This window comes from Hemitrygon akajei, chromosome 1 (assembly GCF_048418815.1).
Source record: "Hemitrygon akajei chromosome 1, sHemAka1.3, whole genome shotgun sequence".
NCBI classification, from domain to species: Eukaryota; Metazoa; Chordata; class Chondrichthyes; order Myliobatiformes; family Dasyatidae; genus Hemitrygon; species Hemitrygon akajei.
The window spans coordinates 14,545,891-14,572,067 of NC_133124.1; the positions used below are offsets into that span (position 1 = coordinate 14,545,891).

The 26,177-nt window shown below is 41.2% G+C and overlaps 1 protein-coding gene across 1 annotated transcript in view; it reads left to right on the forward strand.

Annotated features, from left to right (window-relative positions):
• The window catches only part of LOC140723062 (exostosin-1-like), a 140,599-nt gene that overhangs the window by 101,591 nt on the left and 12,831 nt on the right, over positions 1–26,177 (forward strand). Inside the window, exons 5-8 of the mRNA XM_073037710.1 lie at positions 3,963–4,095; positions 6,191–6,309; positions 7,853–7,948; positions 18,867–18,956. Of these exons, the coding sequence (XP_072893811.1) occupies positions 3,963–4,095; positions 6,191–6,309; positions 7,853–7,948; positions 18,867–18,956 (438 nt within the window). The remainder of the gene's footprint in view (positions 1–3,962; positions 4,096–6,190; positions 6,310–7,852; positions 7,949–18,866; positions 18,957–26,177) is intronic.

A 26,177-nucleotide genomic window follows, 5' to 3' on the forward strand; every position in this document is an offset into this window, starting at 1 on the left:
GCAGAAGTGGATAGGGCTTTGGAAGTTGTGGGGAGTGGGGGAGACAATGGGAATAAATGTGTGTAATGGATCAACCAAAGTTCCCAGTGCTGATTTTGTTGAATGAAAAGCCTAGTCAGCTTTCCGAAAATAACCATTCTGAACCATCATCCAAATTTTTCACCCAGTGTAGGAGAATCACAATCTGCTGTAAGAAGCAGATTTGTCATTTCTCTTGCCTTCCACTATTCAATCTTTTGCAGCCCCATTTGTTCCTATAACTATAAAAATGCAAATTCAGCTTAGCTGGGGATTTGAGTCCAGAGGTGACTGGTTCTGTGCGACGTCTAAGGTCATAATTTTTGCCGCATGGTTACACAGCTACTCAATTTGCAAATATTTGCTATGATGCAATTGACTATTTAGAGACCATGACTTGATTAACAAAGCTTTTCTCACTTCAACAAACATTCCTGAATACACAGAAAGATGTCAGTTTCTAATTCCATGCTATAAGGATTGAGGTGGGGAGGGTGGGGTGGCTCGTGTTCCTAGAAAACGGTCCATATCATGATTTTCTGTAACATGAAACCAACTCATCTGCATATACATCAAAGAGGTTTTTCTGCATAAATTCCATAAAAGTGAATTTTATTCTGTACATGTTAAATTTTGGGTAGTGATTTGTGAACTTCCGTTACCTGAATGGCTGTAAGTTGAGGGTCACCTGCAATAGGAACTAGTCTTCAACATATTTCTATTGTATCCTGTCTTGACATTGCAAGAACCTCCTGTTCACCTTTGTTAATATAATTAATGAACAGCAATGATATGTGAAACTTCTTTTTACTGGGCATCTTGGAAAACAGTTTGTTAGCACCTCGCTAACAGCAACTGGACTCAGCAGTGAGAAAACCACCTTTCTTTAACTCTGCATCTAGGGTCGGGAAGTTGGGATGTTTCAACCATCCGAACCGTGATCTGTGTAAATACTGCCCCCCCCCCCCCCCATGCAATTAGCCATTGCCAAGAAATAACAGATCATACACTGCAGACAAATATGAAAAATGCATACTTACGAATTTTAGCTTTATCAAACAATTAGTAGGAAAAAGAAAAGGGAAAAAATGAAAGGGCCCATTACAGTTAACCCAGTCCCCACGCGCATATAAAGTTGGAGCTCATGTTGAAGTTGTCTGTAACTCGCGAGCTGGTCCCACGGTCTGTGGGAAAGCACACACCGTCTTCCAAATGTTGCAGAAATCCATCTCGAACAAACAGACTCCTTCACTGGAATATTGGCCCTTCCTCCTTGAAGTCATTCATCTGCACAAAGCACCCTGTGCAACCAGGACGGCATCCTCAGCCATCTTCCCTCTTGTCTTTTCCCAGCTCCCACCAAAAAGACTTCAACCCATCACAGTGTCCATCACAACAATCTCTCCAGCTGGCTTTCTCCAGAACCTTCTCTCAATTCCACCATACTGACTGACTGACGTAACACTCCTAAATGAATATCACAACCCTTTATTTCTAACTGAAACCCAATCAGCAGAACACACTACTACAAAAATCTATTAAATGAAATACCCTACAGCATTAGCAGTAAAATCTTAACCAGTGCGTTACATATGAAAATCCCTATCCAATAGTTTAATCATTTTACTTGAATGCCTTGAGACACCAGACAGCAGCCGTTTGACTTGTAGGGTTCCTATTGACATTGATCTTTGAAACTTGCCATTCAGTGGATTCTGGTTCTTTGGGACACATCGTGACCTGAACATTTTGGCCCAATTAGCTGAAGCTTCATGGAAAAATTTAAAATGCTAACAAAAAAAAACACTATTGTTCAACTGAGTCACAAATTATGCATTTAAGTGGAATACAAAGCACTACCAATACTACTGGTGGCTGTCTGTCATATCCGATGATCACAGGAAACCTGTGCGGGAAAGCTGTTCGAGTGGAGCGCACTCAGCCTCAGAAGTCCAGGTCTGGTGGTACGAGTAGATATCAGGACTGGGGCCTTCCCTGGTTGCTGTGGATGACCATGACTACTTCCGTGCCTCGTCATGCTCTTCGCTCTCTACACATCACAGAACCACTTACCTGGTCGTTAGATTTCACTGTAGATGATACCAGCCTAGCCTACTAGAGCTGACTTCGCATGCTAGGACAGGCATGTTCCTATCTCACCGGCGTATAAAGCTGTTGGCTACACTCACCTAGTTTAGCCCGCCTGTCGAAGCAGTGTACAGTCACATTCAAGCAGCTGCATGGAGCCACAGCTGAGACCATTGGGGACCAAAGGCAACTTTCAAGATGATTGTCAATACCTTCAAATTCTTCATAGTTCTTGGCTTGTTGAAGTAGTGAAATAATTTCATTTTCATTTCTGACAGTTTCTAACATCTCCAAGTATCAATGCTTATTTCTTGCCAACTATCAGTGACAAAGATCACTGCTTTTTGAACTCAAATACATGTAACTGATGCTATTTAAAATGCATGGTGTAGCATCGAACAGACACACAGCTGCGTACGATTGAGGCTAGTTAAAACCTGTTTGGCAAGTCCTCTTCCCCAAATGAAGTGGCATAGTATCCCAAATAAACAAAGGGAATCTCAGCAATTTTCATGATTTGCTTTTGTTCTTTAAGAATTGTCCCAAAGAAGCGGCTGTCATGGTTAACTAATGGGCCAGTTATCTATAGTAGTGTAGTCTACACATGCTTGAAAGTGACAACAATGGAAGTAAATCCCTAAAGGGTAGACTAGAAGCATAGTGAGGGATCTTACTTTTCTAGAAAAATCTCCATTTTTCTGTAGATATATGAACAGTTAAAGGAAGAGATGTAAGTATGAGGTTATCGAATTGCAATCAGTGGCGTGCACCCTTGAAAGTGATTTAGAAAAGTGCATGATCCTCATGGCAAAACTTAAAAGAATATGTGGCGAGGGATGAATTCTTTGAAAGATCCAATAGATTCAAGCAACACACACAAAATGTTGGAGAAATTCGAAAGGATAGACCCAAAACATTAAATGTACTTTTTTCCATAGATGCTGCCTGGCCTGCTGAGTTCCTCCAGCATTTTGTGTGTTGCTTGGATTTCCGGCATCTACAGATTTTTGTTTGCAATAAATTCAAGGCCAGCCATGACCGGTTCATGTTTTCTGAGGAGTTTAAATACTTGCACATTAGGTATAATTCTGCAGTTATTTTGGCAGTGAAAGATTTTTCACAGAAGTTAAAGTCATTAAGGAAAATCATCACTAAATCAGCATTTATTATAGATGAGCATGACGTTTTTGGATGAAGGTGCTCTTGTGCACTTCTCAGGATGAGGAACTACAGGCCTCAAGGCCTGAGGAAGAAGAACCTCTCTTGGGTCTGACACCAACGTGGTTGGACTGGAACAGATGTTCACACCTGGAAATTCAAGCTGGTGAAGATGGGGGCAGTTTCTAGGTTCTCCTGCAAAAGGGATATATCCATCTTGTTAAAACTCCTCTATAACTTGTATTTTACATAACATAGCCTGAAAGGATGCAGAATATTCTGTATACTTTTATTGCTCATTCAAAATTTAATGAAATGTTATTAATATTTATTTCAAATACTTATGTTGGTATATTTTCAAGATAGTGAAGTTTTATGACAGATTTCTGACGTCTACTGCAGAACTGAAAATAACATAAAATGTCATTTTGGTTTGAGTTTTCACTTAATCTAATTTTTTTCCTTTGTATATCTGGGAAGCCCAGTAGATTTTATAATACACATTCATGACAACAGTTGTATCTTCATGCAGTGTTCAAATATGATGTGTCATTTATTATGGTGGAACAGATTAAGAAACTGGATGAATGGGGAACTGAGTAGAGAGCAGTTACTCATGCATTGGATATGTCACCTGAAGATTCATCCTTTGCAGTAGAAAGACATTGGTATTGCTAATAATATATATTCTTTTACAGATAATTCAAGACAGAATTTTTAACCATATGTCTCGCAATGGCTTAATTTGGAATAAACCTCCAGGAGGATTATTCAGTCAGCCACAGTATTCAACCTATCTAGGAGATTTTCCTTTTTATTATTCTTATCTAGGTAAGTAATCATTTAAATTTGTACATCATGATCAGATAGCAATACTGTACATTGTTAATCCTTTGTATATTTCAATACTTGTGTAAAAAATAATAGCAAGTGTACATTACAAACTTTGTTGGTCATAAATTAACTTCTCAGAATAACCTGGAACCTGGATGTTAAACTATTTCCATTCAAGGCAGTAAAAGAGCTTGCAAGTACAGATGGACCCTGTTTTTCGAACGTTCACTTTACAACAGCTCACTGTTACGAAAGACCTACATTAGTACCTGTTTTCGCTAACCAAAGAGGATTTTCACTTTTACAAAAAAAAAGACGCCCGCTTTATACGTGTGTTTACCCCGAGAAAGACTACTATGACCATGAAGCCTTGTGCGGGCAGTTGTGCGTGTATGCGTGTATGTGCTGATTTTTTTTTCTCTCCAAATGGATTTTGGCTTGCTCTTCCCGATTCTGATAAATGAAACTACACCATGCATACAATATTTCTACTTTATATAGGCTGTATATTTATCATATCATTCCTGCTTTTACTATATGTTTGTGTTATTTTAGGTTTTATGTGTTATTTGGTATGATTTGGTAGGTTATTTTTTGGGTCTGGGAATGCTCAAAATTTTTTCTCATATATTAATGGTAATTGCTTCTTTGCTTTACACCATTTCGGCTTACAAAAGGTTTCATAGGAACGCTCTACCTTCGGATAGTGGGGGAAACCTGTATCTCTGATGCAATCTTATAATTCATTGGTAATCTATTGATGTGTTTGCAGAGGTATTTTATGAATGGAGAAATACCAGAGAAGCGATCCTTGGTCTTTACTCACTTCTGATGTTTTAGGACAGCCACAGACAAAAATGGTTTAAGAAAGTACAATGAATGCATTCAAACATTACAGGCGCAAGTCTGTAATGACAGGAATGCAAAGTTGATTGGTGTTCAGATTATTTCTGGAATGAGTCTTTTTCATCTATCAGATTTGTATTTATTGAGAATTATTGAGTATATGGCACATTTTATTAGAGCATAAATCATGCAGCAGTTTGAAGTGAGGAAGAGTTGCCCTGTGAGTGGTAAAATCAGCAATTGCTGGTCAGTTTGTACTCTTGTACTGTTAGCTTCATGAGAGGAGAACTTCTCCATCAACTTTACTCAGCCTCCTAGAGGTTTCTCCACCTGTGCTTTAACTGCAAATTTGCTGTAAAGTTAGAGCTCAAGTCTTTGAATACTCAATGACCTGACTTGTGTTTCTACAATGTTTCTTAGGCTAATCTGACCAAAAATACAAACTATGGGGGGTATAGATAGGATTAATGCAAGTATTTTTCCATTGAAGTTGAGTGAGACTAGAACTAGAGGTCATAGATTAAAGAAGAAAGGTGAATTATTTAAGGAGAACCGAAGAGGGAACTTCACTGGTGATAAGAGAGTGGAACGAGCTGCCAGCAGCAGTAGTGGATGTGGGTTTGATTACAACACTTAGGAGAAATTTGGATAATACACAGATAGGATAGATATGAAGGGTTATGGTGTGAGTGCAGGTTGATGGGACTAAGTAGAATAATAGTTCTGCATGGACTAGATGGGCCAAAGGGCTTGTTTCTGTGCTGTAATGCTCTGACTCTAAAAGGAATAGATGTTTAATGGCAATAGTATATTCCTGTATTTAATATTCTTTCCATCTGTTGCAATGTTTGCATTCTACTTGCAAACATTTTAAGTCTACTTGCCCTGTATTTCATACAACCCTTATTTGCCTCTTTGGCTTTTCTGATCTTGCTTTATCCAATAAGATATAACCATTTTGATGCATTCACCAAGACATCAGATACCACATTGATCTTTCCATATCATTATCAAATCACAGTACCAACAATTTGCAGTGGGGAAAAGATTTAAAGCTAAAGGTTGAAGAGAAAAGCTACAGAGCAAATATAAACTTCCCCACTCCAGCAATTCCAAGTGTGGTGGTGTTGGATTTCCTAATATGGAAAGCCAAGGTTCAGTTACAAGGTTTAATGTTGTTATAATCATCCTCTCTGGTTGTTTTTAGCTTCTGCTTTTTATAGCTTCTCTGATTTTTTTGTTTCAGGTATAATGCCTTCAACAAAGTTTACTGCCATTATCCATGCAGTGACTCCGCTGGTTTCGCAGTCACAGCCGATATTAAAGCTCCTGCTGGCAGTAACTAAGAGTCAATATTGTGCCCAGGTAGGCTGTCCATTTCTCCATTCAATTTAGCAACTACATAGTTTACATTGTCATTCAAGATTGGAGATGGGAAGCTGTGGTTTGTGTCTCTGCAAGTATTGTGTGGTTAGGCTGTAGTCCTACAAATAATAGCAGCCGATGGAAAGCTCATCTTAGGCTACTATCAATGTCAGTTTTAATGACAAACTTTAGTTTGACTGCAGTCGTTCTTTCTGCCTTAACTGGAATTTAGAAGAAAGTGGGGGTGGTGGAATCTCATTGAAACCTGTTTAATGCTTGAAAGGCCTTGATGGAATGAATATGGAGAGAATGTTTCCTATGGTAGGGGAGTCTAAGACCAGAGGGCACAGCCTTAGTTAGAACAGAGGGACTTCCATTTATAAATGGAGATTATGAGTAATTTTTTCTGCCAGAGGGTGGTGAATCTGGAACTTATTTCCACCAGTGGTTATTGAAGCCAACTCATTGAGTTTATTTAAGGCAGAAGTTGATAGCTTCTTCATTAGGATATGAGGAGTTACAGGGAGAAGGCAAGAGATTGGGGCTAAGAGGAAAATAAATCAGCCATGAAGAAATGCAGATTCTATTGGGCAAAATGACCTAATTCTGCTCCCATATCTTATGGTCTAATGGTCTTAACATAGTCAAAGCATAGTTAAGATAATCTACTGAACACTGAAAGACCTAGATCAACTGGATGTGGATAGGATGGTAGAAGAACCTTGGATCAGGTAATGTCCCTTTCAAACTGAGGTGAGGAATTTCTTCAGCCAGAAGGTGGAGGAGAATCTGTAGAATTCATTGACACAGTGAGCTTTGGAAGCCAGGTTATTGGGTATATTTAAGGCTGATTGGTTCTTGACATGTTAGGGGATTAAGGGTTACCAAGAGAATGCAGATGAGTAGGATTGGGAAAAAAAATCAGCCAAGAATGAATGCTGGAGCAGACTCAGTGGGCCAGGTGGGTCTTCTATGCCTAAGGATCTTATAACTACCAGATATTGGAATGTATATAGACGACTTCGCTCCTTCTGCCCCGTGAACTGATGACAATCACATTGCTCCTACAGTGACAGAAATTGAAATTACTAGCTGAGCACAGATTAACAATCAAACCTACATGATTTTATTTAGTGTACTTTGGCTGCTCAGTGAATAAAAGCAGTTTCTGTTGTGTAAATTATTAATAAAGTCAGAGACATTACTATAATAAAACAATGTTCCTCCATATCTCACTGCATCTGTAAACTTGAAAAGCTTTTATTTCTGGCTGTAATTGCGGACTTAGAAAACACATTTCTATTGTTTTTATTCATTTCCTTCTTTTGAAATAGTGATACTTCCAATAAACATGCCATTTAGTTTAGGATCACAAAACTTGTCAAAATCTGTATTGTATGAAAAACAGAAATATTCCAAGATTAAAATATATGACATTATTTTGGAATAAATAATGATATTTTAATTTATGAAATGCATTTTAATTGCCCTGAGATTAGCATCAGTGTAAATTCTGTGACTAACTAATATTGGTTGTTTTCAGGTTATTGTTTTATGGGACTGTGACAAACCCCTACCAGCCAAGCACCGTTGGCCCTCAACTACAGTACCTATACTGGTAATTGAAGGAGAAAATAAAGTAAGTTTGCTTGCAGTCTTCATGATGCATGCACACACACACTTGGTCTTCAATATACATTGCGCTCTGAATTGACAGATAAAGATTATTTAATTTGGCAGTAATTTTGATTTTGATGGGGAAGAAAAATTCATCCAAGCGTCAGAATCTTTTCAACAATTTAAGCTTGGTTATCATGATAATAGATTTATCAACAATGTAACCAAAATTCATATTTTGTATATTTTTAAATTTATATTTTAAATTTCTGTTTTGTATGGCCTGATGTTTTCAAAAAGAATGAGATGATACTTATTTGTATCTGTGATGGATTGCAAAATCGGAGTTTGTGTCTTTGGCTTAATGACAAGGCAGCTTGACTGGCCGGTAATATAGAGTGAATGTACAATAATGATCGAGGGCTTACAGAAAATTAACCATTAGTGACCTTTGAGGAAATTATACATTCATTGGCCTCACTATTAGGTACACCTGCTTAGTAATGCAAATATTTAATCAGCAATTATGTGGCAACAACTTAGTAGATTAAAAACATGCAGAGACGATCAGGTGCTTCAGTTGTTGTTCAGACCAACCAGCAAAATGGGGAAGAAATGTGATGTAAGTGGCTTTGACCATGGAATGATTGTTGGTGCCTGACGGGGAGGTTTGAGTATCTTAGAAACTGTTGATCTCCTGGGGTTTTCACGCACAGCAGTCTATAAAAAGTTTATGCGATAAAAGTAATGCTAAAGAATAATGCGAAAAACAAAAAAATCCAGTGAGAAGCAGCTCTGTGGGCAAAAACACCTTAATAATGAGAGAGGTCGTAGGAGAATGACAAGACTGGTTCAAGCAAGAAGGCAACAGGAAATCAAATACTGGGCATTATTACAGCAGCAGCGTGCAGAATAGCATCTCTGAACGCACAACACACCAAATCTTGAAGTGGATCAGATAGAACAGCTGAAGACCATCAACATATGCTCAGTTAGGTACAGGAGGTACTGAGAGTGTATAGTTTGTGGTCAGAATTCTGAGCTGTTTTCTTAAAAGTTAGAATCTTCAATGCAAATTTAAAGATTTTTTTCAAAAGAAACTTTGACAAAACTTTTTGTGACACCTGTTCAGAGTGGGTCACTCTTCTATAGTTTGTGTAATGGCCATGGAATCATTTACTGAGGACTTTAACTGATGATGACGAACCTGTGGCTCACTTAAGTTATGCAATATCAAGTGAATTGGTTAAAAACAGTGATGCTATAAAAATATTTGATTCTGATGAGATTAGCTTTATTTGTTACATGTATATCAAAACATACAATGAAGCACGCCATTTTGTATCAGTGACCAGCTCTCTGAGAATTGTGCTGGGGCAGCCTGCAAGTGTTGCCACACTCCCCATGCCATCATAGCATGCCACAACGCACTAACCCCAACTCGTACATCTTGGAAATGAGAGAAGAAACCCACATGGTCACAGGGTGATTACATCTTCTTACAGACAGTAGCAGGAATCAGTCCCCGTTGGTGATCGCTGGTACTGTAAAGCAATTGCGATAACCACGATGCTACTGTGCCACTCCAAATTCTGTACTCTCAAACAGAAAATCAAATTTCTAGCATGGACGTCTTTATTTTTCAGGCATTGGCTAGTGAGGCAAAGTTCAAAGTAAGTTTATTATCGAAGTAAGTACTGTATATGTCACCATATCCCTACTACCTTGAGATTCGTTTTCTTGCAGCTATTCAAATTGGAATCAATGAAAAAAGAGAACATAAGTTGTAGAGACCTTAAAAGCTTTTATTGCCCACCCTTCCTGAATTGCTGCAGTCCTTTGGGTGAATGTTCTCACACAATGACATTGGGTAGGGCGATTGAGAGTAGGACACCATGAGGATGAAGAAATGAGATGCATTTCCAAGTTGGGATGATGTACATTTAGCTGTTAATGTACAACTGTTGCATGCTATGATAAATATTAGCAATAAGTACACCTCCTTGGGCTCTTCAGTCTGTCCAGCAACTATTTACTGAGCATTTTAGAGTGTTGAAAAACTCCTGTAGGCAAAAAGTGCACCAGTTCTGAAATCTCTAGTGTGGCTTTTGTTTTATTTGGAAATCTTTCCTATGAAAAAATCCAAGAAACTATGTTATAGAAATGTTGTTAGGGTAAGAATCATTTCGATTTTTTTTTTAAATCCTGTCATTCTGTGATGAAGGGAGCAAAATGAACAGGAGTCTGCTGATTATTTCTCTCAAAATGCAAATAATTGGGCTGGGTGAACCATTTTAAAGTGATAAATCTTTTCATTAAATATTTGGTTATTGTGTTGAAGATCACCAAAGGTAATTATGGACAGAATGCAACATGCCATCCCCAATTCTGCTCTGATTGTCCAGATTGATGTTAGTAAATGTGCCGAACAAGATCTTCATTGCCTTGTTGTGTCACTACTTTCCAGTTATTATGTGCCTGTACCATTGGGTCTCTATTCTAGAAGAGTGAGGCTTCAGTAGTGGGTAAGTTGTTGGAGAAGATCCTGAGAGGCAGGATTTATGAGCATTTGGGGAGACATAATCTGATTAGGGATAGTCAACATGACTTTGTCAAGGGCAGGCCATGCCTTACGAACCAAATTTAATTCTTTGAGAATGTAACAAAACACGTTGAAGGTAGAGCAGTGGATGTAGTGTATATGGATTTCAGTAAGACGTTTGATAAGGTTCCCCATGCAAGGCTCCTTCAGAAAGTAAGGACGCATGGAATCCAAGGGGACATTGCTTTGTGGATCCAGAATTGGCTTGCCCAATGAAGGCAAAGAGTATTTGTAGATGGGTCATATTCTGCATGGAGGTCATGACTCAGGGATCTGTTCTGGGATCCTTACTCTTCATGATTTTTATAAATGACCTGGATGAGGAAGTGGAAGGGTAGGTTAGTAAATTTACTGATGACACAAATGTTGGGGTGTTGTGGATAGTGTGGAGGGCTGTCAAAGGTTACAGTGCAACATTTATAGGATGCAAAACTGGGCTGAGAAGTGGCAGTGTGAGGTGGTTCATTTTGGTAGGTCAAATTTGAAGACAGAATATAGTATTAATGGTAAGACTCTTGGCAGTGTGGAGGATCGGAGAGATCTTGGGGTCCGTGTCTATAGGGCACTCAAAGCTGCTGCACAGGTTGACAGTGTTGTTAAGAAGATGTATGGTGTGTTGGCATTCGTCAACCATCGGATTGAGTTCAAGGGCTTTGAGGTAATGTTACAGCTATATAAGACCTTGATCAAACACCACTTGGAGTACTGTGTTCAGTTCTGGTCACCTCACTACAGGAAGGAGGTGGATACTATAGAAAGAATGCACAGGAGATTTACAAGAATGTTACATGGATTGGAGAGCGTGCCTTATGAGAATACGTTGAGTGAACTTGTCCTTTTCTCCTTGGAATGACGGACGCTGAGAGGATGACCTGATAGAGGTATATAAGATGATCACATGGATGGCCAAGGCTTTTTCCCAGGGCTGAAATGGATAACACAAGGGACATAGTTTTAAGACACTTGGAAGTAGGTACAAGGTGGAATGTCAGAGGTAAATTTTTCACAGAGTGGTGCATGCATGGAATGCACTGCCAACAACAGTGGTAGAGACAGATACAGTAGGATACAAAAGACTCTTAGGTACATGGAGCTTAGTAAAAGAGGGCTATATGGTAGGGAAATTCTAGGCAGTTTCTAGAGTAGATTATGTCGTCGGCACAATATTGTGGGCCGAAGGACCTGTAATGTGCTGTAGGTTTCTATGTACAACACTGCAGGGTCCTACTATTTACTGTGCACATCTTGCCTCCATTTAATTACCCAGAATGCAATACCTTGCACCTGTCAGAGTTCAATCCATCTGTCATTTCCTCAGTTGCCCTAGATATAATGTAATCTTAGCTGATCTTCTTTACTGTCCACTATACCACCAATTTTGTTGTCATCTTCAAACTTATCCAATTGTTAATATATGTGACAAATAACAGTGAATTCAATCCCTGTGGCACAGCAGTGATCACAGGCTTTGAATCTAAATGACAACTCTCTGCTACCACCACCTTCCACCAAGCCAATTTGCTAGTTCACCCTGAATCCTTTATGATACTACCTTTCAAACCTTGCTAAAGTCCACGTAGACAGATGAAGAGTCTCAACCCAAAGCATTGATTGTTCCATTTCCATCTGCGATGCTGCCCGATCTGCTGAGCTTCTCCATCTTTTAGTTTGCTTCATGTAGACACCATCCGCTGTCCTGCCCTAGTTAACCTTCATCACTTCCTAAGAAAATCTCAAATCAGATTCATGAGATGTGAAGTCCCAGGAGCAGATGTAAACATAAAACTGAGATTGTTGTAAAAAGCCATCTGGTTCAGTCAGTGTTTCACGCAAAGTAATTGGCCATCCTTGCCTGTTTGTGCTCCAGACTCACTAATTCCCAACTCCTGCCTCAGATGAGATGAAATGAAGGATGATCAGTCAATGTTCGCATTGCCAGCAACAGAGAATATTAGCTGAGCTGGAGGTTGATTGTGTCAAATTACATCAGCTCATTCTTTTCACTCTTTAAACTCTTGTCTGAAAGGAGAAAAACATATGGCTCAATGGGCTTATATTTGTGAAGATAACTGGCAGGCTTGCCAGTGTGCAATGTGGATTAAGATCAGGAGTTTAGGGTATTTTTAGTTGTATTCTTGCTGGAGTGTCAGCAGTGACCTTCCAATTCCAGCTCATCTTTTCCACAAGCTAAGATGCTCCTCCAGACTATATGACATCTTGTACTACAGGGGAGACATTGATTCTTTAAGTATCATATAAAATTTGTCATATGATAGAACATAGAACAGTGTTCTGAGGACATAACTGAATGAATTTGATAAGGCTCATTGCTCATGCTTAAAAGGGCTGTGAAAGTGTGTATTTGTTTACATGCCCTGGCACTTAATTTTAAATGAATAAGTGCTTTTTTTTCCAAGAGGTCTTGAATGAACAGAAGAGGAATACTTCATAGATCTGGTACTTATAATGCTCAAAGCTCAGTTTGTAATACTTTATTAATTTAAAATTTTGTTTTTGTCAGTGAGATCAGAAAAGACAAGGCCATATTTATTGCAGATTCTTTTCTATGCCAACAATTATATTTTAGAAAACACGAGTATTGTAGCTTACACAAGAGCTTTATTAACTGAACATTAAACAGTTCAGTACAGGAACAGGCCCTTCAGCCCACAGTCTTGTGCCAAACCAATTAAATTAGTAATCAGATGACCAACTAAACTTATTCCTTCTGCTTACACAATGTCCATATCAGTCCCTCACATTCATGTGCCTAGCTAAATATCTCTTAAAATTACCTAATGTATCTGCCTCTGCCTCTACCCCAACCCCAGACAGCACATTCCCGGCACCCACAACTCTGTGTTTATATTTTAAAAAAACTTGCCCCTCACATCTCCTTTAAAATTGCCCCCTCTCACCTTAAGTATATCCCCTGTGGTATTAGACATTTCAATCCTGGGAAAAAGGTTCTCTATGCCTCTCATAATCTTATAAATGTTTATCAGATTTCCCTTCAGCCTCTGCTGCTCTAAAGAAAGTTTGTCCAACCTCTCATTATAGCATATGCCCTCTAATCCAGGCAGCATCCTCGTAAAACTCTTCTGCACCCTCTCCAAAGGCTCAAATTCCTTTGTATGTTGGGCAACAAGATCTGTATGAAATACTTCAGATGCAGCCTAACTAGAATTTTATAAAGCCAAAACCTAATTTCCTGACTTTTGAACACAGTGTGTTGACTAATAAAGGCAAGCATGCCATATGTCTTATCAACCTGTGTTGGCACTATCGGGGAGCTCTGAACTCTGACCGCAGGATCTCTCAGCACATCAACACTGTTAAGGATCTTGCCCTTAACAATGTACTGCCTCTTTACATTTGATATTTGTAGGTTCTGACTTGGACCACTTCTGAGCTATTCTGCTTCTTGAGGCACAGTATTTGAGTTCTACCAAATGAAAAAAGTACAGAATGCCTACCAGCCAATGGTGAAAGCCTTGGGGCAGGACAGTATCATAGTGGTTAGTGTAATGCTGTTATAGTGCCGGCAATCCAAGTTCAATTCTGTCGCTGTAAGGAGTTTGTATGTTTGCCCTGTAACTGCATGGGTTTCCTACAGGTGCTCCAGTTTTTCCCACATTACAAGGACATATGGATAGGAAGGTTAATTGGTCACAAGAGTGTAATTAATCAGTGTGGGCACGTTGGATTGCAAAGGCTTGACACTGTGCTCCATTTTTATTTAGAGATACTGCACAGTAGCAGGCCCCATCAGTCCATGAACCCGCGTCACCCAATTACACTTGTGTGACCAATTACCTACTAACTGCACATCTTTGGATTAGAGGTTAATTTTTTATTCTAAACGTTTTTTAAAAAACACTCCCCTTTACGAAGCACTACCTGTATCAGAAACAACCTAGCACATCCATTTTCAAGGCCAGTGCTTTACAGTCCCCGGAACAAAATTAAGAGGAAAAATGGAGGAAATTGTATCTTACAATGTAGATATCAAAATCTAGAGCAGCAACTGGATGACCTTTGACTCATAAGGGAGAATGAGGCAGTCATAGATGAGAGCTACAGGAAGGTAGTCACACCTAGGCTGCCGGAAGCAGGTCGTTGGGTGACAGTCCGAGGGGGGGGGAAGCAAAGGAGAGCAGACAGGTAGTGCAGAGCTCCCCTGTAGCCATTCCCCTGAATAATAAGTTTACCGTCCTGGATGCTGTTGGTGAGGACGACCGACCAGGTGTGAGCCACGGTGACAGGGCCTCTGGCACTGAGTCTGACCCTGTGGTACAGAAGGATGGGATGGTGAAGAGGAGTGCTGTCGTCTTTGGAGACTCTATAGTCAGGGGAGCAGACAGGAGATTTTGTGGACGTGAGAAGGAAACCTGCATGGTTTGTTGCCTCCCGGGTGCCAGGGTCCAGGATGTCTCTGACCGGGTGCATGACATCCTGGTACAAGAGGGAAAGCAACCAGAAGTCGTGATACATGTTGGGACCAACGACATAGGCAGGAAGAGGGATGAGGTCCTGAAGTGTGAGTTTCGGGAACTAGGCAGAAGGCTGAAGAACAGGACCTCAAGGGTGGCATTCTCAGGATTGCTGCCAGTACTACGTGATAGTGATGGTAAGAATTGGAGGAGATGACAGTTGAATGCGTGGCTGAGGAGTTGGTGCAGGGGGCAGGGTTTTAGATTTTTGCACCATTGGTATCTCTTCTGGGGAAGGTGGGACCTGTACAGATTGGATGAGTTGCACCTGAACTCGAGGGGGAGCAATATCCTTGCTGGTAGGTTTGCTAGCATGGTTCGGGAGGGTTTAAACTAATTTGCAAGGGGGATGGGACCCGGAGTGATAGAGCAGTGAAAGAAGTGCATGGAGTAAAGCCAGATCTAACATATAGAGAGGCTTTGAGGAAAGAGAAACAAAATAAAGGGTATAAAGGTAGTAAGGTAGAAGGGCTAAAGTGTGTGTGCTTCAATGCAAGAAGCATCAGGAACAAAGGTGATGAACTGAGAGCTTGGATACATACATGGAATTATTATGTAGTGGCCATTACGGAGACTTGGCTGGCACCAGGGCAGGAATGGATTCTCAATATTCCTGGATTTCAGTGCTTTAAAAGGGATAGAGAGGGGGGGAAATGGGGAGAAGGGGTGGCATTACTGGTCAGGGATACTATTACAGCTGCAGAAAGGGTGGGTAATGTAGCAGGATCCTCTTTTGAGTCAGTATGGGTGGAAGTCAGGAACAGGAAGGGAGCAGTTACTCTACTGGGGGTATTCTATAGGCCCCCCTGGTAGCAGCAGAGATACCGAGGAGCAGATTGGGAGGCAGATTTTGGAAAGGTGCAAAAATAACAGGGTTGTTATCATGGGTGACTTTAACTTCCCTAATATTGATTGGCACTTGATTAGTTCCAAGGGTTTAGATGGGGCAGAGTTTGTTAAGTGTGTCCAGGATGGATTCCCGTCACAGTATGTTGACAGGCCGACTAGGGTGAATGCCATACTAGATCTAGTATTGGGTAACGAACCGGGTCAGGTCACAGATCTGTCAGTGGGTGAGCATCTGGGGGACAGTGATCATCTCTCCCTGCCCTTTAGCATTATCATGGAAAAGGATAGAATCAGAGCGGACAGGAAAATTTTTAATTGGGAAAGGGCAAATTATGAGGCTATAAGGCTAGAACTTGCGGTTGTGAATTGGGATGATGTTTTTCAAGGGAAATGTACTATGGACATGTGGTCGATGTTTAGGGATCTCTTGCAGGATGTTAGGGATAAATTTGTCCCGGTGGGGAAGATAAAGAATGGTAGGGTGAAGGAACCATGGGTGACAAGTGAAGTGGAAAATCTAGTCAGTTGGAAGAAGGCAGCATACATGAGGTTTAGGAAGCAAGGATCAGATGGGTCTATTGAGGAATATAGGGTAGCAAGAAAGGAGCTTAAGAAGGGGCTGAGAAGAGCAAGAAGGGGGCATGAGAAGGCCTTGGCGAGTAGGGTAAAGGAAAACCCCAAGGCATTCTTCAATTATGTGAAGAACAAAAGGATGACAGGAGTGAAGGTAGGATTGATTAGAGATAGAAGTGGGAAGATGTGCCTGGAGGCTGTGGAAGTGAGCGAGGTCCCCAATGAATTCTTCTCTTCGGTATTCATCACTGAGAGGGAACGATGACGGTGAGGACAATTTGAGTGAGGTTGATGTTCTGGAGCATGTTAATATTAAGGGAGAGGAGGTGTTGGAGTTGTTAAAATACATTAGGACGGACAAGTCCCCGAGGCCTGACGGAATATTCCCCAGGCTGCTCCACGAGGCAAGGGAAGAGATTGCTGAGCCTCTGGCCAGGATCTTTATGTCCTCGTTGTCCACGGGAATGGTACCGGAGGATTGGAGGGAGGCGAATGTTGTCCCATTGTTCAAAAAAGGTAGTAGGGATAGTCCAGGTAATTATAGACCACTGAGCCTTACATCTGTGGTGGAAAAGCTGTTGGAAAAGATTCTTAGAGATAGGATCTATGGGCATTTAGAGAATCATGGTCTGATCAGGGACAGTCAGCATGGCTTTGTGAAGGGCAGATCGTGTTTAACAAGACTGATAGAGTTCTTTGAGGAGGTGACCAGGCATATAGATGAGGGTAGTGCAGTGGATGTGATCTACATGGATTTTAGTAAGGCATTTGACAAGGTTCCACATGGTAGGCTTATTCAGAAAGTCAGAAGGCATGGGATCCAGGGAAGTTTGGCCAGGTGGATTCCGAATTGGCGTGCCTGCAGAAGGCAGGGGGTAGTGGTGGAGGGAGTACATTCAGATTGGAGGGTTGTGACTAGTGGTGTCCCACAAGGATCTGTTCTGGGACCTCTACTTTTTGTGATTTTTCTTAATGACCTGGATGTGGGGGTAGAAGGGTGGGTTGGCAAGTTTGCAGATGACACAAAGGTTGGTGGTGTTGTAGATAGTGTAGAGGATTGTCGAAGATTGCAGAGAGACATTGATAGGATGCAGAAGTGGGCTAAGAAGTGGCAGATGGAGTTCAACCCGGAGAAGTGTGAGGTGGTACACTTTGGAAGGACAAACTCCGAGGCAGAGTACAAAGTCAATGGCAGGATACTTGGTAGTGTGGAGGAGCAGAGGGATCTGGGGGTACATGTCCACAGATCCCTGAAAGTTGCCTCACAGGTAGATAGGGTAGTTAAGAAAGCTTATGGGGTGTTAGCTTTCATAAGTCGAGGGATAGAGTTTAAGAGACGCGATGTAATGATGCAGCTGTATAAAACTCTAGTTAGGCCACACTTGGAGTACTGTGTCCAGTTCTGGTCGCCTCAGTATAGGAAGGATGTGGAAGCATTGGAAAGGGTACAGAGGAGATTTACCAGGATGCTGCCTGGTTTAGAGAGTAAGGATTATGATCAGAGATTAGGGGAGCTAGGGTTCTATTCTTTGGAGAGAAGGAGGATGAGAGGTGACATGATAGAGGTGTACAAAATATTAAGAGGAATAGACAAAGTGGACAGCCAGCGCCTCTTCCCCAGGGCACCACTGCTCAGTACAAGAGGACATGGCTTTAAGGTAAGGGGGGGAAGTTCAAGGGGGATATTAGAGGAAGGCTTTTCAGAGAGTGGTTGGTGCGTGGAATGCACTGCCTGAGTCAGTGGTGGAGGCAGATACACTAGTGAAGTTTAAGAGACTACTAGACAGGTATATGGAGGAATTTAAGGTGGGGGGTTATATGGGAGGCAGGGTTTGAAGGTCAGCACAACATTGTGGGCCGAAGGGCCTGTAATGTGCTGTACTATTCTATGTTCTATGTAAAATCTTTAGGATATTCTATGCCTTCATTAACACTGTAAATTTTAACTTTTTGTAATGAAGTCAAATGATATTGCATGTTATCTCATGCTTAGAATATTTTGACAATGACTTACAATGTCTTTCTGCAGGATACAAGTTTGTGCATTGGAAAAACACTCAGCTTCATTTAAATTGGGACTATCCTTGTCATAGAGCACAGATTATTTCAGCAGTGACATTATCAAATGCACATAATATAGGAAGTGTTAAAAGTCCTTTTTAGAAGTGAATTGAATTAACTATTTCTTACATCCTTCACATACATGAGTAAAAATCTTTACATTACGTCTCTAAATGTGCAATTTATAGTAAATTGTAATAAATAGTATGTAAAATAGGACAATCAATATAGCATAGAAATACAATTGTATCAGCGTGAATTAATCAGTCTAATGGCCTGGAGGAAGAAGCAACATTTTGTCTTGCATTTCCCTCCTTTCAGATGCACAGTTGGTTATGTTTTGTTTCTCTGGACATATACAGGTTATGAGCAGCCGTTTTCTTCCATATGATGCTATCCATACACATGCCGTTCTTAGCCTCGATGAGGATACTGTTCTTTCTACTACAGAGGTGAGTACATTTAATGCTGCTGAGGCTACCTGTCAGTTACCTTTGCAAATGCATTGTCTGCGTTGCAAGGTTCAATTGAATCCTCTTCCTAACAATTAAATTGATTTCATCCAATGAGCAGAAAAAAGTCCTGCTACAATTCTTCTGTTCATGTGGATTAAGGAGTGAGCAAGTTATTACGATTTCTGCTCCTGATTGTTACTGCATTGAAAAACACAAGATCTTGAATGAAGCTATTGTTAGTTAATGTGTAAAAGTCCACAAACTGTGCAAATAAAAAAAGAAAGTTTTAAAAAAGACTAATAATAATAAATGACAAAACATGAGCTGAAAGCACCTTGGAAGTGAGTTCATAAGTTATGGTTCAGTGATGGGGGTGAGTGATGTTATCCCCTCTGGTTCAAGAGCCTGAAGGTTCAAGAGAAGTAACGGTTCCTGATCCTAATCATAATATTAATTAGTGTTTATATTAATTTTCTCCAGAATTCAAGCACTTGATCACTAGTGGACTATGGATGGAGATTTGCATTCAGTTCCCTTTTATTTAAAAGAAAGTTTTGATGAATGGAAAAAGGGATTGTGTTTCTGGTACAAGGAAGGGTATCCATGTAAATGAGGCTAATGTGAAGAGTTGAGGTTAGTCATGGGGCAAGGAAATTCTTGCAGCACGTGGAAGCATTGAGAGTGAAGCAACTGTTAAGAACATAGAATAGTACAGCACATTACAGGCCCTTCGGCCCACAATGTTATGCTGACCCTCAAACCCGGCCTCACATATAACCCCCCCACCTTAAATTCCTTCATATACTTGTTTAGTAGTCTCTCAAACTTCACTAGTGTGTCTGCCTCCACCACTGACTCAGGCAGTGCATTCCACGCACCAACCACTCTCTGAGTGGAAAAACCTTCCTCTAATATCCCCCTTGAATTCCCTCCCCTTAACAACGAGGACATAAAGATCCTAGCCAGAGGCTCAGCAATCTCTTCCTTTGCCTCGTGGAGCAGCCTGGGGAATATTCCGTCAGGCCCCAGGGACTTATCCGTCCTAATGTATTTTAACAACTCCCAACACCTCCTCTCCCTTAATATCAATATGCTTTAGAACATCAACCTCATTCATATTGTCCTCACCGTCATCAAATTCCCTCTCACTGGTGAATACCGAAGAGAAGTATTCATTGGGGACCTCGCTCACTTCCACAGCCTCCAGGCACATCTTCCCACTTTTATCTCTAATCGGTCCTACCTTTATCTTGTCATCCTTTTGTTCTTCACATAATTGAAGAATGCCTTGGGGTTTTCCTTTACCCTACTCGCCAAGGCCTTCTCATGACCCCTTCATGCTCTTCTCAGCCCCTTCTTAAGCTCCTTTATTGCTACCCTATATTCCTCAATAGACCCATCTGATCCTTGCTTCCTAAACCTCATGTATGCTGCCTTCTTCCACCTGACTAGATTTTCCACTTCACTTGTCACCCATGGTTCCTTCACCTTACCATTCTTTATCTTCCTCACCGGGTAAAGATAAAGGAGATCCTGAAACTTAATGTATTGTGGCTTATTACATTTGTTATGAAATAGAGAGCTAAGGAATGGAAAACCAGGATTCTTAATGGAAGTAACTTGAGGGCAAGGGAGAAGAGAGGAGAGTTTTGCAATTCTGAAGCATTGTAATTCTGATCAATTAAACATGGAATATTAATTACTTGGGGTCATGGGCCTGTGTGAGTAAGGGACGGGAAGGAGACATTTTTGCTGCTGCTTCTGTTGAACATCATGGACATCCTATGCTGACACCAGAATGTGTGGTGACACTTATGGGCCAGCCCCCAAAACAGCCTTGGATCGGTTGATAGTTAACACAAATGACCCATTTCACTAATGAGAAAATCTGCAGATGCTGGACATCCAAATAATGCTAAGAATGCTGGAGGAACTCAGCAGGCCAGGCAGCATCTATGAAAAAGAATGTAGTCAACATTTCGGGCCATCCCCCATCTCCATTCAGGGCACCAAACAGTTCTTTCAGGTGAAGCAACCCTTCACCTGCAAATCTTTTGGGGTTGCCTACTGAATCCAGTGTCCCAATGCAGCCTCCTCTACTTTGGTGAGACCCGCCGTAGATAGAAGGACTACTTTGTTGAGCACCTTCACTCCATCCATAAAAAGGAGGATTTCCTGGTGGCCAGTCTTTATAAATCCAATTCCCATTCTGACATGTTGGTCCATGGCCTCCACTTTTGCCATGATGAGGCCACACCTCATGTTCCATCTAAGTAGTCTCCAACCTGATGACATGAACATTGATTTCTCCAACTTCTGGTATTTTTCCCCTCCCCCTCCTTCTCCTTCAATTCCCCTCTCTGGCTTTCCTCTTACCTGTTCTCCTCACCTATCTATCACCTTCTCCTGGTGCCCCACTTCCTTCCCTTTCTCCCATGGTCCAGTGTCCTGTCCTATCAGATTCCTCTTCAGTCCTTTGTCTATTCCATCTATTACCTCCCAGCTTCCCCGATCTCCTTCTCACTTCTCCTTCTTTTTCTCCCCCCAACTGTCGTCTTCCCCTTCCTTTCCAGTCCCGAAGAACGGTCTCAGTCCAAAAGGTCATAGATGCTGCCTGACCTGCTGAGGAAAAGTATCTGCACACAAGAAACTGGAGGAAAAGACCAGTTTAGTTCCATAGATTTGTACAGAAGTTCCAAGTTGCCTTTGTATTGCCGAAAAAAAGCAAAAATTTTTAGTTTTAGAAAGGGCCCCATATCTCAGAAAATATGTGTTATCATTGGAGAGAGTGAAGAGGAGGTTCACAAGGATGATTCCAGGAATAAAAGTGTTAACATATGAGGAGCATTTGGTAGCTCTGGGCCCTTAGTAGAATTTAGACGAATGCAGGAATGTGTTCCTGTAGAGCCTACTGAAGGTGGAAAGGACTAGATAGGGTGGATGTGGAAAGGATGTTCCCTCTGGTGGGGGAATCCAGAGCTAGAGGCACAGTCTAAAAACAAAGGGGCAGCCTTTCAGAACAGAGGAAAGGAGTTTTTTTTTAGCCAGAGAGTAGTGAATCTACAAGACCATAAGATATAGGAGCAGAAGTAGGCCATTCGGCCCAACTGTTCTGTTCTGCCATTCAATCGTAGGCTGATGAAATTTTTCCAGTCATCCCCACTCCCCTACCTTCTCCCCATACCCTTTAATGCCCTGGCTAATCAAGAACCTATCTACCTCTGCCTTCAAAGCACTCAGTGATTTGGCCTTTACAGCCACTCGTGGCAACAAATTCCACAGATTTACCACCCTCTGACTAAAGTAATTTCTCTGCATCTCTGTTCTAAATGGACGTCCTTCAATCCTGAAGTTGTGCCCTCTTGTCCTAGAATCCCTTACCATGAGAAATAGTTTTGCCATATGAAATCTGTTCAGGCCTTTTAACATTCAGTCTGAGATCCCCTTCCCCATTCTCCTGAACTCCAGGGAGTACAGCCCAAGAGCAGCCAGACACTCCTCATATGGTAAACCTTCCATTCCTGGAATCACTCTTGTGAATCTTCTCTGAACCCTCTCCAATGTCAGTATATCCTTTCTAAAATAAGGAGCCCAAAACTGCACACAATACTCCAGGTGCAGTCTCACAAGTGCCTTATAGAGCTTCAACATCACATCCCTGCTCTTATATTCTATACTTCTAAAAATGAATGCCAACATTGCATTCGCCTTCTTCACAACTGACTCAACCTGGAGGTTAACCTTTAGGGTATCCTGCACAAGGACTCCCAAACCCCTTTGCTCTCTGCATTTTGAATTCTCTCCCCATCTAAATAATTGTCTGCTCATTTATTTATTCCACCAAAGTACATGACCATATACTTTCCAACATTGTATTTCATTTGTCACTTCCCCTAAACTATCTAAGTCTCTCTGCAGGCTCTGTGTTTCCTCAACACTACCTGCTTCTCCACCTATCTTTGTATCATCGGCAAATTTAGCAACAAATCCATTAATCCCACAGTCCAAATCATGGATGTACATTGTAAAAAGCAGCGGTCCCAACTCTGACCCCTGTGGAACTCCACTGGTAGCCGGCTATCAGCCAGAATGGGTTCCCTTTATTCCCACTCTCTGTTTTCTCTGATCAGCCAATGCTCCACCCATGCTAGGAACTTCCCTGTAATTCCATGGGCTCTTATCTTGATAAGCAGCCTCCTGTGCAGCACCTTGTCAAAGGCCTTCTGAAAATCCAAATACACCACATCAACTGCATCTCCTTTGTCTACCCTGCTTGTAATCTCAAAAAATTGCAGTAGATTAGTCAGGCAGGATTTTCCTTTCAGGAAACCATGCTGGCTTAAAACTATCTTGTCATGTAACTCCTGGTATTCCATAATCTCATCCCTAACAATCGATTCCAACAACTTCCCAACTACTGATGTCAGGATAACAAGTCTATAGTTTCCTTTCTGCTACTTCCCACTCTTCTTAAATAGCAGAGTAACTTTTGCAATTTTCCAATCATCCGGTACAATGCCAGAATCTATCGATTCTTGAAGGATCATTGTTAATGCCTCCTCAATATCTCCAGCTACTTCCTTCAGAACCCAATGGTGTGTTCCATCAGGTCTAGGAGATTTATCTACCCTCAGACCATTAAGCTTCCTGAGCACCTCGGATGTAATTTTCACTCTACATACTTTACTTCCCTGACTCTCTTGAAAGTCCATTATATTGCAGGTGTCTTCTACTGTGAAGACTGATGCAAAATACGCATTCAATTCCTCTGCCACCTCTGCGTCTCTCATTACAATATCTCCAGCGTCATTTTCTATTGGTCCTATATCTACCCTCAACTCTCTTTTACCCTTTATATACTTTAAAAAGCTTTTAGTATCTTTTGATATTAGTCACCAGTTTCCTTCCATAATTCATCTTTTCCTTAATGACCCACCTTGGTTTCCTTCTGCAAGTCTTTAAAAGCTTCCCAATCCTCTATCTTCCCACTAGCTTTGGCTTCCTTGTATGCCCTCTCTTTTGCTTTTACTTTGGCTCCAACTTCTTTCGTCAACCATGGTAGTGTCCTTCCATCGAATGTTTCTTCTTATTTGAAATATATCTGTCTTGCACTTCCCTCATTTTTTTTTTGCAGAAACTCCAGCCATTGCTGGCCTGCTGTCCTTCCTGCTGGTGTCCCTTTCCAGTCAACCTTGGCCAGTTTCCCTCTCATGCCATTGTAATTTCTTTTATTTCACTGGAATATCAGCACATTGGAATTTAGTTTCTCCTTCTCAAATTTCAAAGTAAATTTGACTTTGTGATCAGTGCTCCCTAAAGGTTCCTTAACCTTAAACTCTCTAATCACCTGTGGATCATTGCACAACACCCAATCCAGCACAGCCGATCCCCTAGTGGACTCAACAACAACTGTTCTAAAAAGCCATCCCTTAAGACATTCTACAAATTCTCTCTTGAGGTCCAGTACTGACCTGGTTTTCCCAATCCACTTTCATTTTAAAATCCCCAACGATTATCATGACATTGCCCTTCTGACATACCTTTTCTATCTCCTGCTGTAATTTGTAATCCACATCCCAGCTGTTGTTTGGAGGCCTGTATACAACTGCCATTAGTGTCCTTTCATCCTTGCCATTTCTTAACTCAACCTATAGAAACTCTACACCTTCTGATCCTGTGTCATCCCTTTCTAATGATTTAATATTATTTCTTATACACAGGGCCACACCACCCCCTCTACCTAAGAACCTATCTTTCCAATACACCATATACAGTATCCTTGGATGTTCAACTCCCAATGAATCTATGGAATGCTCTGCCACAGACTATGGTGGAGTCCCAAGTCCATGGGTATATTTAAGGCGGACTTTACCTGGTCGGTCAGAGCATCAAAGGGAATGACAGGAAAGCAGGTGTATGGGGTTGAGTGGGATCCAGGCTCAGCTATGATGGAATGACAGAGCATACTTGGTGGGCTGAATGGCCAAATTCTTCTCCCATGTCTTATGGTCCTCCAGCATTTTGTGTATGTTGCTCTGGATAGGTTGAGAGGCGACCTCTGGATAGGTTGAGAGGCGACCTGAGGGAGGGGTACAAGCATCAATAGGATAGATACTAAGAAACACGAGTCCTGATGAAGGGTTATAGCCTGAAACTTCAACTGTTCAATTCAAGGTACATGTATCTCGTGGTGGGATAGAAATACATCTCTACCAAAGGAGGTATAAGGCACTCCTTCCATCCGCTAGCCTGCAAGTCACCCTAGGGAAAGGTGTAACACCTTCTTACATGAAGCTATTGGAGTAGGTGGATATCACAAATCCAGGTTATGCAACCGCTGACACCAGGCAGGCAATCTCTGTAGAGTATTGGTAATGGCTGGGGTCACCCGTCTTGTAAAGACGCTGCTCAGAAGAAGGCAATGGCAAACCACTTCTCCAGAAAAATTTGCCAAGCACAATCATAGTCCCGCACATCATATGACAGGGCATGTAACGAACAAGCATATATGTCACCATGTACAGCCCTAAGATTCATTTTAAAAATCTGTAATAGAATAATAACCATAATAGAACCACAGAAGGACTGGACCAACTTGTGCATTCAATCAGTGTGCAAAAGATGACAAACAATAAATATTGAGAACATAAGGTGAAGAGTCCTTGAAAATGAGTCAACGATCAGGCAAGTGAGTTATCCCCTTTGAATCAGGTGGTTGATGGGTTATAACTGTTTCTGAACCTCATGGTGTGAGTCCCGAGGCTCCTTGTACCACCTTCCTGATCAGCAAGAAGAGAGCATGTCTTTCAAGATGGGGAGGGCTTTACCCGTGATGGACTGGGCTGTATCCACTACTTTTTGTACTCCATAGATGCTGCTTGTCCAACGTCTTTTTAAAATGCTTATAAAAAGTATTCATCCACCCCTCCCCCCCCCCCCCCCCCCCCCCCCCGGAGGTTTTCATGTTGTATTGTTTTACGATATTGAATCACAGTGGATTTAGTTTGGCTTTCTTTTATGCTGATCAATGGGATAAGACTCTTTTGTGTCAAAGTGAAAACAGGTCTCTGCAAAGTGATCTAAATAAATTATAAATATATAACACAAAATAATTGATTGCATAAGTATACACTCCCATTGTTATTATTTTGTAGATGCATCTTTGACAGCAATTACAGCCTTGAGTCTGTGTGGAAAGGTCTCTATCAGCTTTGCATA